At 48.1% G+C, this 16,743-nt stretch overlaps 2 protein-coding genes across 2 annotated transcripts; one reads left to right on the top strand and one right to left on the bottom strand.

Annotated features, from left to right (window-relative positions):
- Positions 1-345: 345 nt before the first annotated feature.
- On the top strand, positions 346-3,582 carry LOC123138096 (transcription factor BIM2). The gene is made up of 11 exons (XM_044558003.1): positions 346-614; positions 719-802; positions 1,101-1,400; positions 1,588-1,699; positions 1,848-1,917; positions 2,002-2,097; positions 2,195-2,233; positions 2,384-2,549; positions 2,676-2,823; positions 2,914-3,040; positions 3,188-3,582. Exons 1-11 carry the CDS (start codon positions 599-601, stop codon positions 3,239-3,241), a joined length of 1,212 nt encoding a protein of 403 aa, XP_044413938.1. The 5' UTR covers positions 346-598; the 3' UTR covers positions 3,242-3,582.
- LOC123138097 (protein TIC 20-v, chloroplastic) lies at positions 3,546-4,742 on the bottom strand. Its single transcript, XM_044558004.1, has one exon. It carries the CDS (start codon positions 4,438-4,440, stop codon positions 3,778-3,780), a length of 663 nt encoding a protein of 220 aa, XP_044413939.1. The 5' UTR covers positions 4,441-4,742; the 3' UTR covers positions 3,546-3,777.
- Positions 4,743-16,743: the final 12,001 nt, after the last annotated feature.

Raw genomic sequence — 16,743 nt, 5'->3', positions numbered from 1 at the left:
ACAACGCCTCTCATCGTCGGCGGAGCACGTGATCGACTACGCGAACGCGACCTAGCCTAGCCAGTAGCTCCCTTTCCTTTCGCTCCTCCAGAGAGGACGCGCACGGGATCTATCCATCTGATTACCGGCGATCCACCGTGCATCTCCGGCGGTGTCCGTAGTACTATTACTTTTTGCCGACACGTAATTCTCCGCTCTCCGGCCGCCACGCCGATGTCTTTGCGTCAAATTGCTTGCTGTCATTACCCTAAAAAATTTGCTTGTTGTTTACGTTGCGCAGGAGACGTGGAGGAGAGAGAGCACCCTTGCTGTTGTGCGTATAAACTTTTGAAGATACAACAACACAAGCAGACAGACAGGCAGGCTCCCACTTTGTTAAATCCTTGTCAATCTCCTCGCTCTCGCCTCTCCTCCCCGACTCTCTCGCTCTGCCGACTATAATAAGCTCTGCCAGCCGAACCCGCTGAACATTCCATCCGCCAGTACTGGGGTAGTACAGAGTACCAGCCAGCAGCAAGATCCAGGCACCGTCATTCCTGCTGCTGCTGCGACGGCAGGCGGCCCCGACAGATCTCCTGAGCCCCCTGCTGTCCCGGCAATGGAGCTCTTCCAAGGTAAACACATGCCAGGAGAAACTCCGCCGTCTTCTTCCGTGTCTCTTTTAGCCTCTCCCTTCCGTCGATCGATGCTGACCATGGCGTGCATGCGTAATTCGCAGGGGAGGAGCCGGCCCATGATTTCCTCTCGCTCCGCGCCGGGGGCTCGTCAGCGTTCCAGCACGGGCAGCGCTCCGGCCAGCAAGGTACCGTCCGTCGCTTCTCTTTGCCTCTCCCCTTGCAAGCGCGGGCGGCCTCGGTGTTCACTCATTTGTGAATTGTGATTCTTCCTTTCCCCGCGTATGCTTGTGTCTCCGTTGACGCCGGTGTTCTTTTACCTTTTCTTTTCTGTCCAATCCTCCTGCCTGTTCGCTTTGAAAACCAAGCGCCGATCTTGGCGAGCAGAATGGCATGCATGAGCCGGTACCTGAAGAGTGCGCACCACCTGAGCATGCATGTTGTGTGAAGCTTACTAACCCATGAAGACATGACACTTCGCTGCAGGCCTGAAGTCGCTTGAACCATCTAACGGCGCAGGGAATGCCGGTGATGGCGCGGCCAGTTCAGCGCCAGGTTTGGGGGAGCATGTGCTGCCAGGCGGCGTCGGGACCTTCAGCATCAGGCAAGTGCCTGACGCTCAGCGCAGGGAAGAGGCTGGCATCGGCAGGGAACCGTCCGTTTCGGTGTCTCATGGCTCGAGAATGGAGATTGCGCATGAAGCACGGTCCGGAATTATGGTTCGTAGTGCTCCACCCACACCCACAATGTGGCAAGATTCTAGCACCGACAATAAGAGATCTAGAGGTAAGACGATTGGTTCAAAATGTTTTGTAGTAGGAGTATTACGTACCAGATAGCAACCCAGGTACTCCCTCTGTAAACTAATGTAAGAGTGTTTAGATCACTACTTTAGTATTCTAAATGCTCTTATATTAGTTTACGGAGGGAGTATGTTATACGGGTTCAGACACTGATTGCTGTGAATGTTCAGGGTCGAGAGCAGAGGGGAGAAGCAGCGGCAGCAGTGCCGATCAGGATCCCAGTAGCCCGAGATCGAAGCATTCCGCTACTGAGCAGCGACGGAGGACCAAGATAAATGACAGGCAAGCTAACAGAGATCAAAATTCCATAGAAATAGTGAGATAAGCATAATTTGTTCATGAGTAAACACGTGCTGCATACTATTCCGGAGTAATTTGTTCTTAGGATATGATCGCAACCTTCTAAGTGTCTGTCCATGCTCTATTTCAGGCTTGACATACTCCGAGACCTCCTGCCGAACTGTGATCAGAAGAGGGATAAAGCTTCTTTCCTTCTCGAGGTTCACAGAGCATCTTGTAAATTTCGCACATCAGTCCACAGGTTATACTTCAAAATTCACACCCCGTAAACAATTTAATTGCAGGTTATTGAATACATAAGGCTCTTGCAAGAGAAATGCCAAAAATATGAGTCAGGCATTCCTGAACAGAACAACGTCGATGCCAACTGCATGCCATGGGTATGTATAGACATTGTACGATATGCGGTGCTTTTACCAGAAACAAAGACAGGCTTTCTAACCTTACTTTCTCCTTCGACCTTTTTATTCTTGGCAGGACAAAGTGTACTACAGATCACGTTGGAGGAACACACAGGTAAATTCCATAACAGAAATACTGGAATTGCAGATGACAGAGAGCACAAAGTTGTATTTTACTCGTGATAAATTCCTTTTTGAAGTGAAACCATCATATATCAATGCCAAAGTGCCTTCATTTATAGTAACTTTTATCATGATTTCACAGAACATCAGTCAAGCCCAAGGAGGAGGCTTATCAGCTACCACAGAGGACATGAACAAAGAGCAATACAGTTCCAAAGGCATTGCAAGTGCACCTGCCGCTTCTCTCTTCAACACACAAAGCGCAAGAGAAATCAGCACAGCCCCTGGTTCCTCCCAGAACATAGCAGGTATTTGGCAAATTAGTCATATGCTTTTATGTTCACCCTCTGCATTATTTAATTACATTTAAATAGTCAGGGTTCTTTGTAAATGGTGAGAGCTATATTTACCATGCCTGGTGTCTTTAAATGCAGAGAACAGTATGCCTACCAATCAGCTACCGTGGCTAAGTATGTCAACCATGAACCAAAACTGTGATGCAAGCAACGGACTGCTAAGCAAGCATGATACACAAATGCCGCAAGATGACAGCCAGAGTCTTTCTAGTGCTTACTCCCAAGGGTCAGCCCCTAAACTGTTTTTGCTTACATAAAGCTACCATTAGAAATGTATATAGTGGAACTAACTGAACACTGCTTTGACTTGTGACAGGTTGTTACATAAACTGAAAGAAGCTCTACAGAAGTCGGGAGTAGACCCATCTCAAACTAAAATATCCGTAGAGATCAATATGGATAGACGGGCCAGAGCCAATGCTCATATACATGACAGTTCAAAGGTACAATGATGCATTGATGTACCTACGTTTACTGATCAAAGGGGAAAAGTTCGCTTTAGAAAGTTTCTAAATCATGTTATGACCTGTTCATTGTTCTAAAAAACTAGAGAGCAAGCATTTACCCAGTATTTTTGCTTCATTTCATAGGCTACCGAAGGCAAGGAACCTGTCCATGTTGCCAAGAGGCTCCGGTGCGACTGAAGCTACATCTCTGTCACACACTAGGCAAATCATTCATCGCGAAGTTCAGACAGGGACTTTGCAGCAGGAAAACCACAACTGATGCAATTCTTTTATTTATATTGCAGTTACATTTTACTAACCTAAGCTTCATTCATATACCAAGGAAAGCTGCTATTGGGAGAGCAGCAGAATTCTTCCGGATTTTCTTATTGCTGATTTTGTAAATGCAGTTCAGATTCTTGTACAATGTGTGTGTATTTCTCCCTCATTCAACTCAATTTTTTCTTTTGTTATTATAGAAGAGGTCCTAGGATGCAGCTTGTATCGAAAGCTATAATAACAATTCAACTGATTTGTCATACACTGGAGTGATCTATAATGCCATTGTATCAGCCTTTCATGATTCCATCCATTGAATTTACAACTAAATGCGTAACAACGACTGTACTATACTAAACCTGTGAATTAAGATTCAAAAACATCAATGAACCATGGAGATGTTCGGGTGTATCAGATTCCGTTTCCCTTTTGTGGTGGGTAAGATTGGAGCAAGCTCACATCACCTGGCGCTCGGCCGCGTCCGCGACGATGGGCAGGCGCGGCGTGATCCCGAGCAGGCAGGCGCCCCCGCCGTAGAGGAGGGAGACGAGCAGGAAGAGGAAGACGGTGTTCTCCAGGCTGGTGAAGATGTCGAGCCCGATGCCGCCGCCCGAGGGCGCGAAGGACTGCGCGAGGAGGTCCGGGACGATGAGCAGGACGTCGAGCGCGACGGCCTGCATGGCGTTGAAGCGGACGAAGCGGGAGAAGGCCTGCTGGTTGCGGACGACGGCGAAGTAGAGGGTGATGAAGAGGAGGAAGGGCGTGAGCGGCGAGGAGTGGAAGAGGCGCGCGGCGGGGCCGAGCGGGCTGAGCACGGCGTTGAAGACCGGGTACTGCGCGACGAGGAAGCGGCCGTGGTGCGCGCCGTCGAGGAACGGGTAGAGGTAGGCGACGGCCGCCACCAGGCGGTCCGGCGCCCCCACCGCGTCGCTGTTGTCGTTGTTGGCGCGCGGCGGCGGGGCGAGGAGGCCGTGGGGGCGGCGGGGGAGGAGCGCGGCGGCCGAAGAGGGGCCGAGGAGGGGGAGGCGCGCGCGGGCCGCGGGGGGGCTGAGGAGGGACGGGGCCGCGCGGTGGAGCGGGCGCGGGGACGAGAGGAGGAGCGAGACGGCGGAGGCCATGGCGCGCGGGCGGGGGATGGCTGGGGATTTCTGAGGGGCGTGTGTGAGGGATGCGGCGGTGGCGGAAGGGCGTTTGGCTTGGCGGCGGCGGCTGCTTGCCTCCGGGCGAGCGGGTTTGGGGACTGGGAGCGGAGATTTTTGTGGAGTTTTGGGGGATGTGGCCGAGTGGGGGACGAGGAGATTGGTTGGTGCTGCTGCCGTGGTGGGAAGGAAGGGAACGGAGGCCGGCCACCGGCGTGATCGTGGGCCGAGCTGCGGCGTGCCGTGCTGCGCTGTTGAAACTTGAAAGGCCGGAAAGTTGGGGAGTGGCCGCTTACTGACCAGAACAAACGGGTCCAGTGTTCTGAGCCAACCAGTTGCTGCCAACTCACAAGGAATCTTCCCACGTAATTAAGCATTTCAATGTAGTATTTCTTTGTTAGTTTTACATTTATACATTTCGGCTTTGTGTAACATGCCGGTAAATACCAAAATTAATTTTCAATAATAGCCAAATTATTTTCCCCAAGATTCAAAATAAATTCAAAAGTTCAAAGAAAAAATGTCAAAGATGTCGAAACATAAATGAAAAAAGCTTCCTAGTTCAGAGAAATTCCAATTTATTTCAGAAAAACTATCAACAGATCTTTCACATGAATTTCATTTGTTTCAAAGAAATTACACATGAATTTCACAAAGAAGTTAATTATTTTGGCCGGCTGTGTGGCACGAATTGTCAGCTGTGTCTCTAGGAATGGAAGACAGCGGCCCACCTTTGCAAGGACGACCCCTTGTCCTTATCGTCTGGAACCACGTGTCTGGATGCATGAGGAGTTACCATGGTATGCCTTCTTGCCAGACTCTGGCGGAACGTGTGTATTTTTATATGGACTCGTATTTCGCATTATGAGGTGGTGATGTTTGCTTACGAGGCCATCAAAGCAAAGAGAGTTGGCGTTTGTTGGAGCCACGCCACTGGGTGCATCGGCTGAGCAGTCTTGTATTTTTTGGTTTCTTTACGCTCTGTTTGGATGTAGACGCTCTGTTTGTTGGAGCCACGCCACTGGGAGAGGGTCGTTCAGGGGATGGCTGACCGGCGGCGAGGGCTCATGGGCCAGAGGAGGGTAGGGGAGATTAGGGAGGATTGGGGTCAGGGGGAGGGGGGTGAACCATAAGGAGAAGGCCTACAAGATTCAGGGAAGAAGGAGGGTGGCGGTGATGAAGGAGACCTACAGGAGACGGGGGAGAAGGCAGAAGACGGCGGGAGATGAGCACCGACCCGCGCCGCCTCTCCTTGCTATTCGCGCCTCCTCTGTTTCTTGTTTTGGGGAAGGGACGAAGAGGTAAAGGGAGCCGGGGTTGGGCAATTTCACCCGAAAACCGAGCGGGGAGGCGAGGAATTCGCGCGAGGACTCGCTAGTCTTGGCGGGCTGGGTCCAATATCGGGCTATAATTCCGCTACCGAATACTCAAGACATCCAAACGCTGGCATTCAGTAGTTACAGATGCCCAATGCCAATACTACCTCCCAATGCGTACATCCAAACATAGCGTTAAGGGGGTTTGCAATCGTGTGCATATTTTTTCCATCATTTCCTTTTATACAAAGGATCGTCATTTTCCTTCTATATGAAGGATGAGCCTGTCGCCCTCCGCATCTGGGTCGACATTGTGATGCGTGGCATTCCCGAGCACGGCTAGGACATGGCCTCTGCGCAGCAGTTGCTCTCCCCGTTCTGCCTGATCGACACCCTCGCGCCGGAGACCCTGGATGGGAGCGACATGTCGGTGTTCCGCCTCTCGGCCTGGACAACCAACCCCGACGCCATCCCCGCTCCTCCGAGCTCCTCCTTGCCGAGCCCGACGCGCATGAGGGTGCTGATCCGGACCGCGTTTTCCGGTTCGCTGTTGAGATGCTCAGGTGGTCGGTCTCCATCCATGTCTGGCACTCCTCTGACTACAGGTTTCCCTCGCCGCCACCGCCTCCGCCACCAGGCTCCGATGGCGCGCACGATGATGGCTCGCCTCCTCTTCCCCCTGCATGGCCCCATCACCATGACTTCCCGCGGGCGCCTGGCCGCGCTTCCCCCGGCCCTTCCCAGCGTTCCGGTGGTCGCAGCGGCGCTGATGGCTCCGGCGGCACGCGCCGCCGTGGTGCCCCTCTGGCTCGGTCTTGGCAGGGTGTGCTGGGTCCGTACCCTGTCGTGGGCGTGGGGCCCCGGAGGGCCCCTGTCCACACACGGCTGTCCTCCGCTGCTACGCTCCAAGCTGGGGTGGGCCCCGAGGCGCAGCGCGACCAGAGCCCTGTCAGGCAGACCGATCAGCGTACTCCTGATCCCCCTCTGCTGCTTTTGACCGGGTCGGCGTCCAATCCTGGCCCCTCTTGCTCGCCCAGCCCCGTCCGGACCGACCAATGCACGGTCGACACCGATCTTGGGCCCATCCTGCAGGCCGCCTCCCCCGCCCCGACAGCGCCTGCACCCAATGATTCTGGCGCTCCTTCCCCCTCCCTTTTGCAACCTCCCCCCTTGGCCCATGCGGGTGGAACGACCAATGGGGACGCTGGTGACCCCTGCCCACCCACTCCCGAGTAGCGGCAAGCAAGTTGACAAGATCTACGCCCACAACAAAATTGTGTTCTACTCGTGCAATAGAGAACTACGCATAGACCTAGCTCATGATGCCACTGTTGGGGAACGTTGAAGAAAATAAAAAATTTCCTACGGTTTCACCAAGATCCATCTATGAGTTCATCTATGCAACGAGTGATAGGAGTGCATCTACATACCTTTGTAGATCGTGAGCGGAAGCTTTCAAGAGAAAGGGGATGATGGAGTCGTACTCGCCGTGATCCAAATCACCGATGACCAAGTGCCGAACGGGCAGCACCTCCGCGTTCAACACACGTACGGAGTGGATGACCTCTCCTCCTTCTTGATCCAACAAGGGGGAAGGAGAGGTTGATGAAGATCCAGCAGCACGACGGCGTGGTGGTGGATGCAGCAGGACTCCGGCAGGGCTTCGCCAAGCAACTGCGGGAGGAGGAAGAGGTGTAGCAGGGGGAGGGAGGCGCCAAGACTCAGGGTGCGGCTGCCCTCCCTCCCCCCTCCTTTATATAGGCCCCTCGGGGGGGCCGCCCTGGAGATTGAATCTCCCAGGGGGGCGGCCAGGGGGGTGGAGTGCCCCCCAAGGCAAGTGGTGCGCCCCCCCCCCCACCCCAGGGTTTCCAACCCTAGGCGCAGGGGGGACCAAGTGGGGGGCGCACCAGCCCACTAGGGGCTGGTTCCCCTCCCACTTCAGCCCACGGGGCCCTCCGGGATAGGTGGCCCCACCTGGTGGACCCCTGGGACCCTTCCGGTGGTCCCGGTACAATACCGGGTGACCCCGAAACTTTCTCGATGGCCGAAACAGCACTTCCTATATATAATTCTTTACCTCCGGACCATTCCGGAACTCCTCGTGACATCCGGGATCTCATCCGGGACTCCGAACAACATTTGGTTTGCTGCATACTCATATTCATACAACCCTAGCGTCACCGAAACTTAAGTGTGTAGACCCTACGGGTTCGGGAGACATGCAAACATGACCGAGATGGCTCTCCTGTCAATAATCAACAGCGGGATCTGGATACCCATGTTGGCTCCCACATGCTCCTCGATGATCTCATCGGATGAACCACGATGTCGAGGATTCAATCAACCCCGTATACAATTCCCTTTGTCAATCGGTACGTTACTTGCCCGAGACTCGATTGTCGGTATCCCAATACCTCGTTCAGTCTCGTTACCGGAAGTCACTTTACTCGTACCGTAATGCATGATCCCGTGACCAAACACTTGGTCACTTTGAGCTCATTATGATGATGCATTACCGAGTGGGCCCAGAGATACCTCTCCGTCATACGGAGTGACAAATCCCAGTCTCGATCCATGTCAACCCAACAGACACTTTCGGAGATACCTGTAGTGCACCTTTATAGTCACCTAGTTACGTTGTGACGTTCGGTACACCCAAAGCACTCCTACGGTATCCGGGAGTTACATGATCTCATGGTCTAAGGAAAAGATACTTTACATTGGAAAAGCTCTAGCAAAATGAACTACACGATCTTGTGCTATGCTTAGGATTGGGTCTTGTCCATCACATCATTCTCCTAATGATGTGATCCCGTTATCAACGACATCCATTGTCCATAGTCAGGAAATCATGACTATCTGTTGATCAACGAGCTAGTCAACTAGAGGCTTACTAGGGACATATTATGGTCTATGTATTCACACGTGTATTACGATTTCCGGATAATACAATTATAGCATGAATAAAGACAATTATCATGAACAAGGAAATATAATAATAATCCTTTTATTATTGCCTCTAAGGCATATTTCCAACACCTCTCTAACCGTGTCGTCGACCTATACCACGTCTCCGCCACCGTGATGCTCGCCTCGGGCGGCCCCCCGTGGTGGATCACGGGCGTCTATGGGCCACAGGCTGATGTGGATAAACTCGAGTTCCTCGCTGAGCTCCACGATCTTCGCTCCACGATGGCTGGCCCCTTGGATCATTGGTGGGGATTTTAACATGATCGCGTGCACCGAGGACAAGAACAATGACAGAATCAACCACCGCATGATGAGACGGTTTCATCGGCTCATCTCGGACTTGGCTCTCCGTGATATCTACCTTCAGGGCCGAAGATATACATGGTCGAATGAGCAAGCGAACCCCACCCTGGTTAAGAACGACCGCATCCTCTGCACCACCTCTTGGGCGACCTTATACGCGCACTGCTCCTTACGCTGCCTTGCCTCTGCTGTGTCGGATCACTGCCCGCTCTTGCTTGAGTGTTTGCCCCAAACCTCCTCAAAGCGACGCTTTCACTTTGAGCGATTCTGGATCAAGTTGGACGGATTCCACCAGCTGGTTGATGAGGCATGGAACTCTGTCGCCCCCGATGCCGACCCATTTTGCACCATCTACTTCCGCCTCAAGGCTACCGCGTGACGGCTGCAAGGTTGGAGCGTGTGTAACATTTGTTGGGGAACGTAGTAATTTCAAAAAAAATTCCTACGTACACGCAAGATCATGGTGATGGCATAGCAACGAGAGGGGAGAGTGTTGACCACGTACCCTCGTAGACCGTAAGCGGAAGCGTTATGACAACGCGGTTGATGTAGTCGTACGTCTTCACGATTCGACCGATCCAAGCACCGAACGTACGGCACCTCCGAGTTCAGCACACGTTCAGCTCGATGATGATCCCCGGGCTTCGATCCAGCAAAGCTTCGGGGATGAGTTCCGTCAACATGACGGCGTGGTGACGATGATGATGCTCTATCGGCGCAGGGCTTCGCCTAAACTCCGCGACGATATGACCAAGGTGGAATATGGTGGAGGGGGGCACCGCACACGGCTAAGGAACGATCTGTAGATCAACTTGTGTTGTCGTGCCTAGAGGTGCCCCCTGCCCCCGTATATAAAGGAGCAGGGGGGGAGGAGGCCGGCCCTAGGAGGGGGCGCGCCAAGGGGAGTCCTACTCCCATCGGGAGTAGGACTCCCTCCTTCCTTGTTGGAGTAGGAGAAGGGGGAAACAGGGGGAGAGGAGGAAGGAAAAGGGGGCCGCACCCCTTGTCCAATTCGGACCAGAGGGGGGCTGGCGCCTTCTTCCTTTCGGCCTCTTTCCTCTATTCCCGTATGGCCCAATAAGGCCCATATACTCCCCGGCGAATTCCCGTAACTCTCCGGTACTCCGAAAAATACCCGAATCACTCGGAACCTTTCCGAACTCCGAATATAGTCGTCCAATATATCGATCTTTACGTCTCGACCATTTCGAGACTCCTCGTCATGTCCCTGATCTCATCCGGGACTCCGAACTCCTTCGGTACATCAAAACTCATAAACTTATAATATAACTGTCATCGAAACCTTAAGCGTGCGGACCCTATGGGTTCGAGAACTATGTAGACATGACCTAGAACTATTCTTGGTCAATAACCAATAGCGGAACCTGGATGCTCATATTGGCTCCTACATATTCTACGAAGATCTTTATCGGTCAAACCGCATAACAACATACTTTGTTCCCTTTGTCATCGGCATGTTACTTGCCCGAGATTCGATCGTCGGTATCCAATACCTAGTTCAATCTCGTTACCGGCAAGTCTCTTTACTCGTTACATAATGCATCATCCCGCAACTAACTCATTAGTCACATTGCTTGCAAGGCTTATAGTGATGTGCATTACCGACAGGGCCTAGAGATACCTCTCCGACAATCAGAGTGACAAAACCTAATCTTGAAATACGCCAACCCAACATGTACCTTTGGAGACACCTGTAGTACTCCTTTATAATCACCTAGTTACGTTGTGACGTTTGGTAGCACCCAAAGTGTTCCTCCGGTAAACGGGAGTTGCATAATCTCATAGTTACAGGAACATGTATAAGTCATGAAGAAAGCAATAGCAACATACTAAACGATCAAGTGCTAGGCTAACGAAATGGGTCATGTCAATCACATCATTCTCCTAATGATGTGATCCCGTTAATCAAATGACAACACATGTCTATGGTTAGGAAACATAATCATCTTTGATTAATGAGCTAGTCAAGTAGAGGCATACTAGTGACTATATGTTTATCTATGTATTCACACATGTATCATGTTTCTGGTTAATACAATTCTAGCATGAATAATAAACATTTATCATGATATGAGGAAATAAATAATAACTTTATTATTGCCTCTAGGGCATATTTCCTACAGTCTCCCACTTGCACTAGAGTCAATAATCTAGTTCACATCGCCATGTGATTTAACACCAATATTCATATCTGTATATGATTAACACCCATAGTTCACATCGTCATGTGATCAACACCCAAAGGGTTACTAGAGTCAATAATCTAGTTCACATCTATATGTGATTAACACCCAAAGAGTACTAATGTGTGATCATGTTTTGCTCATGAGACAAGCTTAGTCAACGGGTCTGTCATATTCAGAGCCGTATGTATTTCGCAAATATTCTATGTCCACAATACTCTGCACGGAGCTACTCTAGCTAATTGCTCCCACTTTCAATATGTATCCAGATTGAGACTTAGAGTCATCTGGATTGGTGTAAAAGCTTGCATCATTGTAACTTTTACGACGGGCTCTTTTATCACCTCCATAATCGAGAAACATATCCTTATTCTACTAAGGATAATTTTGACCAATGTCCAGTGATCTACTCCTAGATCACTATTGTACTCCCTTGCCAACAGGGCAGAGTATACAATAGGTCTGGTCCATAGCATGGCATACTTTTATAGAACCTATGACTGATGCATAGGGAATGACTTTCATTCTCTTTCTATTTTCTGCCGTGGTCGGGTCTTGAGTCTTACTCAATTTCACACCTTTGCAACACAGGCAAGAACTCTTTCTTTGACTGTTCCATTTTGAACTATTTCAAAATCTTGACAAGGTATGTACTTATTGAAAAACTTATCTAGCGTCTTGATCTATCTCAATAGATCTTGATGCTCAATATGTAAGCAGCTTCACCGAGGTCTTTCATTGAAAAACTTTTATTCAAGTATCCCTTTATGCTATCCAGAAATTCTATATCATTTCTGATCAACAATATGTCATCTACATACAGTATCAGAAATGCTACAGATCTCCCACTCACTTTCTTGTAAATACAGGCTTCACCGTAAGTCTGTATAAAACTATATCCTTTGATCAATTTATCAAAGCATATATCTCAACTCCGAGATGCTTGCACCAGTCCATATAGGGATCGCTGGAGCTTGCATATTTTGTTAACACCTTTAGGATCGACAAAACCTTCTGGTTGCATCATATACAACTCTTCTTTAATAAATTCATTAAGGAATGCAGTTTTGTTTATCCATTTGCCAGATTTCATAAAATGCGGCAATTGCTAACATGATTCAGACAGACTTAAGCATAGATACGAGTGAAAAACTCTCATCGTAGTCAACACCTTGAATTTGTCGAAAACCTTTTGCGACAATTCTAGCTTTGTAGATAGTAACACTATCAGCATCCGTCTTCCTCTTGAAGATCCATTTAATCTCAATGTCTCGCCGATCATTGGGCAAGTCAAATCAAAGTCCATACTTTGTTTTCATACATGGATCTCATCTCAGATCTCATGGCCTCAAGCCATTTTGCGGAATCTGGGCTCACCATCGCTTCTTCATAGTTCATAGGTTCGTCATGGTCTAGTAACATAACTTCCAGAACAGGATTACTGTACCACTCTGGTGCGGATCTTACTCTGTAAGACCTACGAGGTTCTGTAGTAACTTAATCTGAAGTTTCATGATCATCATCATTAACTTCCTCACTAATTGGTGTAGTAGTCACAGGAACAGATTTCTGTGATGAACTAATTTCTAATAAGGGAGCAGGTACAGTTACCTCATCAAGTTCTACTTTCCTCCCACTCACTTCTTTCGAGAGAAACTTCTTCTCTAGAAAGGATCCATTCTTGGCAACGAATGTTTTTGCCTTCAGATCTGTGATAGAAGGTGTACCCAACAGTTTCCTTTGGGTATTCTATGAAGACGCACTTCTCCGATTTAGGTTTGAGCTTATCAGGATGAAACTTTTTCATATAAGCATCGTAGCCCTAAACTTTAAGAAACGACAACTTGGGTTTCTTGCTTAACCACAGTTCATATAGTGTCGTCTCAACGGATTTAGATGGTGCCCTTTTAATGTGAATGCAGCTGTCTCTAATGCATAACCTCGAAACGATAATGGTAAATCAATAAGAGACATCATAGATCGCACCATATCCAATAAAGTGCGGTTACGACGTTCGGACACACCATAACATTGTGGTGTTCCAGGTGGCGTGAGCTGTGAAACTATCCCACATTGTTTTAATTGAAGACCAAACTCGTAACTCAAATATTCGTCTCCGCGATCAGATCGCAGAAACTTTATTTTCTTGTTACGATGATTTTTCTACTTCACTCTGAAATTCTTTGAACCTTTCAATTATTTCAGACTTATGTTTCATCAAGTAGATATACCCATATCTGCTCAAATCATCTTGTGAAGGTCAGAAAATAATGATACTTGCCACGAGCATCAACACTCATTGGATCACATACATCGGTATGTATTCTTTCCAACAAGTCAGTAGCTCGTTCCATTGTTCCGAAGAACGAAGTTTTAGTCATCTTGCCCAAAAGGCACAGTTCGCAAGTATCAAATGATTCATAACCAAGTGATTCCGAAAATCCATCTTTATGGAGTTTCTTCATGCGCTTTACACCGATATGACCCAAACGGCAGTGCCACAAATAAGTTGCACTATCATTATTAACTTTGCATCTTTTGGCATCAATATTATGAATATGTGTATCACTACGATCGAGATCCAACAAACTATTTTCATTGGGTGTATGACCATTGAAGATTTTATTCATGTAAACAGAACAACAATTATTCTCTGATTTTAAATGAATAACCGTATTGCAATAAACATGATCAAATCATATTCATGCTCAACGCAAACGCCAAATAACATTTATTTAGGTTCTACACAAATCTCAGAAGTGTAGGGAGAGTATGATGATGATCATATCAATATTGGAACTATTTCCAACACACATCATCACTTCACCCTCAACTAGTCTCTGTTTATTCCGTAACTCCTGTTTTGAGTTACTAATATTTAGCAACCGAACAAGTATCAAATACTCAGGGGCTACTATAAACACTAGTAAGGTACACATCAATAACCTGTATATCAAATATACCCTTGTTCACTTTGCCATCCTTCTTATCCACCAAATATTCAGGGTATTTCCGTTTCCAGTGACCATTTCCTTTGCAGTGTAAGCACTCAGTTTCAGGCTTTGGTCCAGCTTTGATCTTCTTCACGGGAGTGACAACTTGTTTGCCATTCTACTTGAAGTTTCCCTTTCTTTCCCTTTGCCCTTTTCTTGAAACTAGTGATCTTATCAATCATCAACACTTGATGCTCTTTCTTGATTTCTACCTTCATCGATTTCAGCATCACGAAGAGCTCGGGATCATTTTCATCATCCCTTGCATACTATAGTTCATCACAAAGTTCTACTATCTTGGTGACGGTGACTAGAGAATTCTGTCACTCACTATCTTATCTGGAAGATTAACTCCCACTTGATTCAAGCGATTGAAGTACTCAGACAATCTGAGCACATGCTCACTAGTTGAGCGATTCTCCTCCATCTTTTAGCAATAGAACTTGTTGGAGACTTCGTATCTCTCAACTCGGGTATTTGCTTGAAATATTAACTTCAATTCCTGGAACATCTCATATGGTCCATGACGTTCAAAACATCTTTGAAGTCCCGATTCTAAGCCGTTAAGCATGGTGCACTAAACTATCAAGTAGTCATCATATTGAGCTAGCCAAACGTTCATAACGTCTGCATCTGCTCCTGCAATAGGTCTGTCACTTAGCGGTGCATTAAGGACATAATTCTTCTGTGCAGCAATGAGGATAAACCTCAGATCACGGATCCAATCTGCATCATTGCTACTAACATCTTTCAACACAATTTTCTCTAGGAACATATCAAAATAAACACATGAAAGCAACAACGCAAGCTATTGATCTACAACAATAATTTGCAAAATACTACCAGGACTAAGTTCATGATAAATTTAAGTTCAATTAATCATATTACTTAAGAACTCCCACTTAGACAGACATCCCTCTAATCCTCTAAGTGATTACGTGATCCATATCAACTACACCATATCCGATCGTCACGTGAGATGGATTAGTTTCAATAGTGAACATCAATATGTTGATCATATCTACTATATTATTCATGTTCGACCTTTCGATCTCCGTGTTCCAAGGTCATATTTGTATATGCTAGGCTCGTCAAGTTTAACCTGAGTATTCCGCGTGCGCAACTGTTTTGCACCCGTTGTATTTGAACATAGAGCCTATCACACCCGATCATCACGTGGTGTCTTAGCACGAAGAACTTTCGCAACGGTGCATACTCAGGGAGAACACTTCTTGATAATTAGTGAGAGATCATCTTATAATGCTACCGTCAAACAAAACAGAATAAAATGTATAACAGATAAACATCATATGCAAAAATATGTGACATGATATGGCCATGATCATCTTGCACCTTTGATCTCCATCTCCAAAGTACTGTCATGATCTCTATTGTCACCGGCACGACACCATGATCTTCATCATCTTGATCTATATCAATGTGTCGTCACATGGTCGTCTCGCCAACTATTGCTCTTGCAACTATTGCTATCGCATAGCGATAAAGTAAAGCAATTATTTGGCACTTGCATCTTATGCAACAAAGAGACAACCATAGGGCTTCTGCCAGTTGCCGATAACTTCAATAAAACATGATCATCTCATACAACAACTTATATTTCATCACGTCTTGACCATATCACATCACAACATGCCCTGCAAAAACAAGTTAGACGTCCTCTACTTTGTTATTGCAAATTTTACGTGGCTGCTACGGGCTTTAGCAAGAACCGTTCTTACCTACGCATAAAAACCACAACAATAGTTCATCAAGTTGGTGTTGTTTTAACCTTCGCAAGGACCGGGCGTAGCCACACTCGATTCAGCTAAAGTGAGAGAGACAGACACCCGCCAGCCACCTTTAAGCACGAGTGCTCGTAACGGTGAAACCAGTCTCGCGTAAGCGTACGCGTAATATCGGTCCGGGTCGTTTCATCTCACAATACCACCGAACCAAAGTATGACATGCTGGTAAGTAGTATGACTTGTATCGCCCATAACTCACTTGTGTTCTACTCGTGCACATAACATCAACGCATAAAACCTAGGCTCGGATGCCACTGTAGGGGAACGTAGTAATTTCAAAAAAATTCCTACGTACACGCAAGATCATGGTGATGGCATAGCAACGAGAGGAGAGAGTGTTGACCACGTACCCTCGTAGACCGTAAGCGGAAGCGTTATGACAACGCGGTTGATGTAGTCGTACGTCTTCACGATCCGACCGATCCAAGCACCGAACGTACGGCACCTCCGAGTTCAGCACCACGTTCAGCTCGATGATGATCCCCGGGCTTCGATCCAGCAAAGCTTCGGGGATGAGTTCCGTCAACACGACGGTGTGGTGACGATGATGATGCTCTACCGGCGCAGGGCTTCGCCTAAACTCCGCGACGATATGACCGAGGTGGAATATGGTGGAGGGAGGCACCGCACACGGCTAAAGAACGATCCGTAGATCAACTTGTGTTGTCGTGCCTAGAGGTGCCCCCCTGCC

This window comes from Triticum aestivum, chromosome 6B (assembly GCF_018294505.1).
Source record: "Triticum aestivum cultivar Chinese Spring chromosome 6B, IWGSC CS RefSeq v2.1, whole genome shotgun sequence".
NCBI lineage: Eukaryota > Viridiplantae > Streptophyta > Magnoliopsida > Poales > Poaceae > Triticum > Triticum aestivum.
This window is presented reverse-complemented; position numbering and strand designations above follow the sequence as displayed.

Coding starts and splice junctions, on each gene's coding strand:
- LOC123138096 (XM_044558003.1), top strand. Junction 803..1,100: donor GCAGCGCTCCGGCCAGCAAG/GTACCGTCCGTC, acceptor ACTTCGCTGCAG/GCCTGAAGTCGCTTGAACCA. Junction 2,550..2,675: donor TTCCTCCCAGAACATAGCAG/GTATTTGGCAAA, acceptor CTTTAAATGCAG/AGAACAGTATGCCTACCAAT.
- LOC123138097 (XM_044558004.1), bottom strand. CDS start 4,440: ATGGCCTCCGCCGTCTCGCTCCTCCTCTCGTCCCCGCGCCCGCTCCAC.